The 9509-nt window shown below is 54.4% G+C and overlaps 1 protein-coding gene across 1 annotated transcript; it reads left to right on the plus strand.

Moving 5' to 3' along the window:
• Window positions 1-2065: 2065 nt before the first annotated feature.
• RAD51D (RAD51 paralog D) lies at window positions 2066-8475 on the plus strand. Its single transcript, XM_009885134.1, has 10 exons — window positions 2066-2147; window positions 3197-3258; window positions 3413-3531; window positions 4297-4378; window positions 4488-4622; window positions 5042-5137; window positions 5328-5418; window positions 6294-6364; window positions 7546-7713; window positions 8392-8475. The coding sequence occupies exons 1-10, from the start codon at window positions 2066-2068 to the stop codon at window positions 8473-8475; spliced, it is 990 nt and encodes a 329-aa protein (XP_009883436.1).
• Window positions 8476-9509: the final 1034 nt, after the last annotated feature.

Here is a 9509-nt window from a genome sequence, read left to right on the forward strand (position 1 = left end):
CTTGAGCTCCCCTTGGTCTGTGTTTTTGGGATGGGGTAGCAGTGATTACACCACACAGACAGCAGAAAAGAGCGGCTGCCCGGGTGGGGGGTGCCAGCCCCAGGAGTTACCTGGTCCCCGTGCCCACCCACAGCTGGAGCAGATGTGCTGATGCTCTCAGGGGTACCCCCCAGGCAGGACAGGTAGTCTTAGCAGTGAGGGCAGGGGGCTCTCTTCAGGCTTTCACTGAGAACACAAAAAAACCCTTTTCTTGGGGAAATTCAAGTCCCAGGCTGCCAGGAAGGGGGACAGCCCCGGCCTCCCCCACAGCAAGCCCTTCTCAGGGACAGAGCTCTCTCCACCTGTGGGGTATTGAAGACACACACACACCCCCCACACCCTCATTTTCCACCCTGCAACCCCAACTGCAGGACCGATGAGCCCAGCCAAACCCAGCCCTAGGATCCCACCTTACCTCATGGCTCCAAGCCACCTTCTAATCCAGGACCTGGCAGAGAACTGGTGAGGGCCACGGTGAAATTACCCTCCAGAAGATCCCAGGATGAGCTCCAGCATCTCAAAAGCAGCAGTAGGGTTGCAGAGGTAGCTGCGCTCAGGACCCAAGGCTTCAACTTTTCTCCAATACAATATTAGAGACCTTCTCTTGGGGTACACCACTTCTAGAGATGCCCCCAAGCCATTAATACAAGCTTAGGGCAGTTAAAGTGTTTGCATAAAACTCAGGGTCACCCCTGAAATAACTTCAGAAGTTATAATTAAAGGTTTTTTTTTCCTATTCACATCAGCTGCTCTCCCAGCAAACACTCAGACCCCACCAGCTCTGCAGTGGGCCACGGGCCTGCCCGGCCTCACCAGCAGCAGAGAGCCCAGCTCTGAACACAACCTGTGCTTTTAAAAGTGCAACAAACCCCACTCAGAGACACACAGAGCTCTGCAAGACAAGACAAGTAGCTTCATCACTATCACCTATTTCTTCAGTCCACCTCAATTTTTAACCCACCCTGCCTTGAGTCTCCCCAGCAGCAACATCTACCCCCCAAACCAGCCAGCCCAGGTTCTGCGTCTGTTATTTATAGAGCCTGGGAGCTGCGGCGTTGCTGGCACCTGTGCTGATGGTCATTTAAAGGCAGCTGGCGACTGGGGGAGTTGCTACAGGTAAGTGGTACCCCTTATCTATTGTTTCCTTCCTCTTCTACCAATTTTTGTTTTCTTATCTGTTGTGTTTCCTTCACTCCAGCTTTGCTACAGCTCCTGAGCCAGTTCTCATTCTCCCAGGTGCTTTCCCTCAGTGTCCCCGCTGGTATGGGGCTGCGGTGGGAGCTGAAACCCCCAGTTTGCTGTGGGTGCTTCCCGGAGCACCCTTGGGTGCCAGCAGCTGGGGAGAGCATCCCTTGCTGGGGCCAGTGAGGAGGGGGAAGGCTCCAGAGGCGGGGGGGGTGTGTACAGGCAGGGACCCGCAGCCACCTTTGCTCGCAGGGTCTCTGGGGGACGAGGCAGGTCCCCTCGCCGGGGACCGCGGTGGCACCGGGGTTTCGGTGCGGGGCTGGAGCCGGGCCGGACCGCCGCTAGGCGGGGACGGGGTGAGGGCGAATACGAGCCCTGGACGGGCTCTTCCGCTGCCTGCAGGAAGCAGGAAAGGGAGCAGGCAGGGGACAGGCAGGGGGACAGGGTACCGCGGTAGCCCGGCTTCGGGTGCCCGGGGGAGCGGGGGATGGAGCCGGGGGGGGATGGGGGTGGGGACAGGGATGGGAATGGGTTGGGAAACTCCCCGTGGGGCTTTCCCTGCTCACAGCAAGGGCTCTGCTAAAGGTAGCCGGGATGGGGATATGCTCGCCCGCTGTACCGCCCTGGCTGGTTGTAGGATTTGGGGCTGTTTGGCCCTAAAGGGAGACCAAACACTCGCCGTAACCGCCCATCCCAGGTACAGCCGGGGTAGGGTCTCCCCAGCCTGGGCTGCTCCGGGGGCAGGAACGGTCCAGTGCCAAATCTGCTCTCCCATCTCCTCTGCAGGGCTCCTCGCTTCTTCCCAGCCCTGTGGTGCTCCGTCCTGGGGGTGGCCAGGGACATGGTGGTCCTGCGGGCTGGGCTCTGCCCTGGTCTCACCCAAGAGATGATTCAGCTTCTCGGGGCGAACGGCATCAAGACGGGTAACGGGGCAGCAGCGGGGTCTCGGGTTGGGGGATGTCACCCCTGCGTGTTTGGGGTGGCACTGTGCTCTCCTCCTGTACGGGACCCATCTGCCAGCCTGGGTGGTCCAGGCTGTGGGGCAGCCCCTGGAAAACATCTCCTGCCTTTATGGTTTTATCCCTCCCATGTCCTCCCAAATGGGTGTCTTCTGAGTCCTCCTGGGTGGATATGATGAGTCAGGACTTCTCCATTGGAGCAGCACGTGGTGGTAGAGGTCTCTGCAGAGGCTCTTTGAGGGACGATCAATTATGGGGTTTTTGAAGGTATTTCAGGAGGGTTTGTGTGTTTTTTCCCTCTGAAGAATGCCCAAACTCCTGGCACACTGCACCCTGGGCAAGGCCTGCCCTTAGCGGGAAAGGGAAAGACTTCAGGTAGACTCTTTACTTGCTCTGAGAAATTGGATTAGAGCTGAGAAAAACCACCGTTTTATTCTTGTTAAACAGAGTCTGTGAGATCCTGTGGGTGGTGGAGCCATGGATGACGTAATCCTTGTTTTTCCTATAAGAATTGCTTTTTACCTTTTTTTTTTAAACCAATAACATACACATCTATCTGAAAAAAATGATTCTTGGAGTAGCTTCTGGGAGCAGAGATGGGCCCACTAGTTATTCGAATTTCTGTGGCTTTAGCCCTTCCTGGCGTGTCTAGGGCTGGCGCTTTGGGTCAGTCACTGACCCCTTGAGACTGTGGTATGCTGGTGGAAGGGGGCTCTCTTGGGTGGCCCCAGCTATCGAATGGTGCTGGGCAGCTCTTGAGGAAAATGGGGAGAATTTTTAGCAGCTTGTCACCCTGATTTGTTTTGCAGTGGGTGGCAGGGCCATCTCAGAGGAAAATACTGCAGTACTCCATTTTGTGGGGCATCCTGCTCCTCTGCTTGAAGTGTTGGCAGAGGGAATAGATATTTTGACTGTTGGTGCAGGCAGGTTTTGGTTAAGCTGGTCATCTCTTTGGTGTTCGTGGTCTGTCCAGGTTTGGCTTCCAACTTTCTTGTCCTTCATGTTACTTGCAGTGGTGGACTTTGTGTCATCAGACCTGGAGGATGTTGCCCAGAAGTGTTCCCTGTCTTACAAGGTAAAGCGTGACTCCTAAGTCCTGGTATGTTAACTGGGGAGCTCAGAGCTGTCCAGCTCACACCTTGGATGGGCTTGTCTGGGGGGACCTTCTGCAGCAGATGTTGGCCCTGGGCTTCCTCAGTCACGTTTCCAGGCATCTCTTTGCCCAGCAGGCTCTGGTTGCAGTAAGACGTGTGCTCCTGGCCCAGTTCTCTGCCTTCCCCACCAATGGAGCAGACCTCTATGAGGAGCTCAAGAGCTCCACGGCCATCCTGCCCACTGGGAGCCCAAGGTGGGTACATCACCTGGTGAGCCAGCAGATCTGCCCAGGGCTGGGCTTGCTGCAAAAGGCCGTGGTTGCCCAGCGCAGGCTTTGAATTTCAATGTGGTGATGCCCTGGGCAGGCTCAGTGGTGTCCAAACCAGCCTCAGCAGCTGTTTTAAAAACTTCCAGCCACAGCCTGGCTCTGTCTTTTGTGAGCAAGAGATCGTTATTCTTCATGTCCTGTGGCTGCAAAGCCAGCTGGTCTGTGTCCCCGGAGGGAATGACATTGCTGTTGTCATTGCGAGAGCCTGTTCACCTTTTGGGAGCTGGTGGTGTGTCTCACTTCTACACTAAATAACACACTGCCTTCAGCCTTTCCCTTGAGGGGCGCAGAGAGGAGGGTTGGGGATCTGGGAGGACTGCTGAGAGACGATGGTGCAAACTGTCTAGATCAGGAATGGAAATGAGTTACTCTATTGCATGTCCTTTCTTCTTTTCCCCCATCCCCTTGCTGGGTTGTCACGGTGACTATGCAGAGAAACCCTGCGTATTCAAACTGTGTTCCCAGAACCACAGCTCTTCTCCAGCTCAGGACCGTCCTCTGGTATCCCCCACATTGTGGATCTGCTGTTGCCCCCAGTGTGGAGAGAGAGTTGGGGATGGGAGGGAAGGAGGGGAGCCTGAAGGACTTGTCTGCATTTGGGAAGGGGACTCTAGGGACCGCTGCTTCCCAACGGCTGTGCCATTCTGGCTGAAGATGTGTTGATAATCCTACCTTGTGTTCTACTTGTAGCCTGGACCATTTGCTGGACTCCGGGCTGTACACGGGGGAAGTGATGGAGCTCATGGGAGTGCCGGGCAGTGGGAAGACACAGGTGAGTGGGACAGAGGAGGGGAGAGGACAGGTAGGGTGAAGATGCCTTCAGGCATGTGAAGCAGAGGGACGTGGGGGGTCTGGCTGATGCCTGGTCCTTCCTTTTCCAGGTGTGTCTGGGCATTGCGGCCAGCGTGTCTCTTGGCCTCAAGCAGCACGTCTTGTTTCTTGACTCCACGGGGGGCTTCACCGCCTCCCGTCTCTACCAGATGCTTCGAGCCAAGGCAGAGGCTGAGGAAGAACAGGCAAGTTCCACTGGAGCTGGTCCCTCTGCTGCTCCTCCACTCATGCTAAAACTGCCTTGGCTCTTGCCTGCGGACAGCCCCCAGAGATGTATTTTCTGTCCAGCTCTGCCTTTGTCTCTGTGGGGTTTTTTGGGTCCAAACTCTTCCTCCTGTGGCCGGGCAGGTACTGTGCTCAGGGAAAGGGGTTTTTTTTCTTGGGGAGAAGGAGGGGGCTTGCTCCTTGATCTCAGTCTGCATTGCTTCTTCATCAGTGCAATGGGAACAACAGTGTTCTTGGGATGGAGGCAAATATGGAAGAAATAAGGGTCCCTGTCTCTGTGGCATGGTATAAATGCAAAGAGCTGGTAACAGCTGGGCAGGAGGAATATGGTGGGTCCTGGAGGGGATGAGGCAGTTGATGATGCCACTTTGTGCTACAGCTGGAGGCTCTGCAGCGGATCCAGGTGGTCCGTGTGTTCAACATCTATGAAATGCTGAGCGCCTTGCAGGACCTGCGGGATCGCCTCTCCCAGCAGGTAGGAGTGAGGCTCCGGGCCCCTTTCCCTTCCCCAGAGCTGCGAGGAAGGGAACAGTGAGTCTTGTTGTGCCTGATGAGTGACACCATATCACCCCGTCCTGGGCACACTTGAGCCTCTGTGCAGCTCACGACCTTCAAAACTGCTGGATTTGTTACTCCACGTTGCACGTGGTGCCTCTTTCTTTCAGGTTGTGAGTTCCGTGGGACCCCTCAAGATCGTGGTGATTGACTCTGTCTCGGCTGTGATTTACCCACTGCTGGGCGGCAAGCAGTCCGAGGGTGAGCTGCGTCGTTAGGAGGTGCAATGAGGTTGCAAACCTCTCTGCTTGTCCCGCAGAGCATCTTCCTCCCACACATGCTGTGCCTGGAGCTGGGGCAGGACCGATGTGGGTGAGACTGCTCCCCGCTTTTCCTTTGCAACTGGATAAAACAGGAGTCTGTTTGCAGTGTTATCGGCAAAAATTCAAGCTGGCTGTGGCTGTGCAAGCTCATACCGGTGGTCTGAAACCCGTCCAGGGGACAGAGAAGGCTCTGAACGGTTTGCTCACAGAGTAAAACCTCTGCTTACAGTGTCACAGATGCATGGTGGTTGCTGGCATAGTTTGCAAAGCTCCCCTGAGGCTCCTTCTGCCAGAAAAGACCATAAATCAGGAGTGAGGGGCCTTCTGCTGGCTGAGATGCCAAGGAGGCCCCTTGGACACCTTCCAGAGGGGACTTGCACACCTGGGTGACAGCCAGTGCTGTCACAGGAGGTCCCCTCACAGCCATGGGCTGTAGGAAATGAAGGTGTGAGCTGGAGAGAGGGGACCTGTACCCGCTAAATGAACTTGGATGGCTTTGTCTGGAGCTCCTAGTGCTTTTGTAGGGGTTGGTTTGGGTTTTTTTTGGCCTCAGGGCTTCTAAGGTGGGAAAGGAGGTTGTGGGACAACTCGGGGATTTGTCTGTCCATGCCACATCCATTTGGCTGGGGTGCCCCGGAGTGTGCAGGTGCAAAGGGAACATTGGGGTGCTGGTAATGGAAATGGGTTGAAGGTGCCCATGAACACCAGCAGTGGCACTAAATTTAGTGTTCATGCAAGTCTAGATGTCACCTGCCTCTGAGATGTACTTCAGGGGCTGATCCGCCAATACCCAAGGGCTTTATCCTCCTCCAGGTTTGGCCATTATGATGCAGCTGGCCAGGGAGCTGAAGACACTGGCCAGGGAGTTCAGCCTCGCTGTTGTGGTGAGTGTTGGTGTACCTTCTCCTTCATGTGCTGGTGTGTGCCATGGTGAGGAGCCCCAGAGAGCCTTTGGATCCCCTGGAAGGGGGGACCCTGCTCCCAGCTGAGCAGGAGCGAGAGACCTCTGCTCCCTGATGTAGCTCTGCTTCTCTGCAGCCCGTGGTTGTCTTGTTCCAGCAAAAGTCTAGCAAGAACAGGGCTGATCTGCTCCCTGCTTTTATTGCTGTCCCTAGCCAACAAGGCATTCACTTGATTGAGCAAGGTAGAGTTAAGTATAGACAGATTGAAATGTTGTTTGTTTTTTTTTTTTTTGATATAACACCGCTCACTTAAGGGGCTGGCTGGCTTATGAAGTAACCTCTTGCTTGGTTACCGTGGAGGAACTGCAGGGCATTGCATCCTCCAGAAGGTGCTGGGGAATGGAAGGGGCTCTGCTCTAGTCTTCCCCAGCTCTTGGCCAAGCAATTGCATTAGCTTCAACACGCCCAGACAGGTTGCCTTGACCACACTTAATGTCTCTGAATTGGGAAGGCCACCACACAAAATGGTGGTCTGCTGAATCTGACACTGGGAGGTGTTGAGGCGGTCCTGCCCTTTGCTCTGATGAGTGATACAGGGGCATGTAGTGATAGGATGAGGGGGAATGGCTTCAAACTGGAAGAGGGGAGATTTAGATTAGATACTAGGAGGAATGTTTTCACTCTGAGGGTGGTGGGGCACTGGAACAGGTTGCCCAGAGAAGTTGCGGAAACTCCATCCTTGGAGGTGTTCAAAGCCAGGTTGGACAAGGCTTTGAGTAACCTGGGCTGGTGGGAGGTGTTCCTGCGTATGGCAGGGGGGTTGGAACGAGATGATTGTCAAGGTCCCTTCCAGCGGAAACCATTCTATCAAGTGATGGATGGGGTGCCTGGAAGGATGCTTGGAGGCTCCAAGTTAAACTTTGCAGGTGGCTTCAGCACCAGGAGTCACTGCAGCTTGCAGATATGAGTGAGCTCCTACCTGAGTATGTCTGGGACAGTTGCGTAGGCTGTGTTTAGAGGGGATGGCATGGGTGTGCCAGGAAGGAGAAGAAAAACTTCTGAGAAGTGGCAGATTGGCCATTATCTCCTGGTGATCTCCGGTGTTTCATTACACCGAGTGGCACTGCTTTTCCCGGGCACTGATAAGCCTGTTTGTGCTGCAGGTGACTAACCAGGTGACAAGAGACAGCAGCACTGGTGCACTGAAGCCAGCCCTTGGCCGCTCCTGGAGTTTTGTGCCCAGCACCCGGGTGCTGCTGGAGACCAAAGAAGCCACCTGGGAGAAAGCCACCACGCAGCGCATCGCTTCCTTAGCAAAGTCACCCCGGCAGGTGAGGCTCCCTGGAGCAGTCCCTCTGGGGATGGAGAAGAAGCTATGTGACATGGACTTGGCTTCAGAGCAGAGGAAGGCTCCTCCTTGGGGGTAGGGCATGATCAGGCCTCTCTGGGTGACCCATGGCAATGGGAGAGGAGCAAATACAGCCTGGCTGCATGCTGTGGAAGAGATGAACATCTGTTCCCAGCATCTTGGGCTTGTATTTACTGGCAGTTAAATGAGTGGCACCACTTTCCAGTCCAGGTCACTGTGTTCTCCTGCTTGTCTCGCTCTCCTCGTTGCGTGTGGGCAGTGAGGGTCCCGCAGGGCTGACTCCGACACCTGCAGAGGTGACTTTGGCTTGAGTTCTGCCTAAATATGAGGCAGTCCTGCCTGATCCAAATGGGTTTGGCTGTGGCTGTGTGCTGGGCAGTAAAACACATCCCGGGTGTGCTAAATAATAGTGTCTGGGGATAGCTCAGAGGAAGATGTTCTTTCTTTACTAAATTGCATTCTCTATTAGAATCTCTATGTTCAGCAGACCCAGTTAAAATGAGGGCATCAGCAGAAAGAAACCCTCAGGGGGATGTAACTGGGGATTTTTGGCTCTGGGGCAGATGATGGAGCAGTGTACAGGCTTCCCTGTGGAGTCCCAGCAGCCTGAGGTTAAGCTCCGCTCTTTTTCTCCTTGCAGCCGACAGGGATACAGGTGGAGCTGGACATTGGATATGGTGATGTGCAGGAGCCAAGCCCAGCAACACCCCCACAGGGCCTCTGATGCAGGTGGAATAGCAAATGTTGAGGTCGGAGAGAGCTGGAAAAAAAAAAAAAAGCAGGCAAGCACACTGAAGGTTTTACAGACTGCCTTTGAGTCCTGCACCCCCAGGAAGGACCAACGTGAAGAAGCTCTTGTTCTTCTGCACTGGGGAGAAAATGAGTGTGGGGTTCCCCAGAGATCTCCTTGGCTCCACAGATGGTGCCTGCAGTGGCTGGGCTGTGTGGGTAGCATGACAACTAGGTCATCTCCTCTGCTGCAGGCTTGTCTTCAACCAGCAGAGCCAGCTAAGGTGTTGGCTTAGGACCAGGTGGCACATCCCTGCACAAACCCATGACTCCTCGTGGTGGATTTGCTCCCCCATAGCTCACTGCCCTCTGTTCTGGAGCTCTGATTGTCCTTGGGCAGCCCACAGTGGTCTTGGTTTAGAAATAACAAAAAAAGATGTTGCACACTGCTGTGTTTCTTGAGAGCTGGAATTCAATTAATGGCTACTGCTGTTAACCTAATTAAAATGTTGAAGTTTAGTCCCTGGCAGGACTGGGGTGGGATGTTGGGCTGTCAATGAGCAGGGACATAATCGGATGCTTGATCTGACCTTCTCCCCAGAGTAACACCAGGCCCTGTAGGGAACTGCTGGTATTTTTGGGGCACTGCTGTGCTGTATAAAGAACTGCTGTTAACTGATGGAGGCTATAATCTGGATCAGCTGTGCTGGATGAGTCCTGACTACCACCAGCTGGCCCTGTCTGATGCTCAAGAACCTACTCAATTGTATGTGTTTAAATAGTTTAAAATAATATCTCCTTGCTCCAGTGCTTTACAGCTGCTCTCCCTTGCTCTGTGCAACCTTCTGGGGGCTTGTGCAGTCCTGGGATGGAGTGTGGCCTCTCCTCTTGATCTCAGGTATCTTAGACACCCTCATCCCCTGCTTAATAAGAAACCTCCTTGGCAGGTGAGCTGAGTTATGGGTTGTACCTCCAAGGCTGCTGATACAGATTGTGGGGGCTGGGACTCATCAGGGCATGCTCATTAAA

This window comes from Charadrius vociferus, unplaced genomic scaffold, assembly GCF_000708025.1.
Source record: "Charadrius vociferus isolate BGI_N301 unplaced genomic scaffold, ASM70802v2 scaffold54, whole genome shotgun sequence".
NCBI classification, from domain to species: domain Eukaryota; kingdom Metazoa; phylum Chordata; class Aves; order Charadriiformes; family Charadriidae; genus Charadrius; species Charadrius vociferus.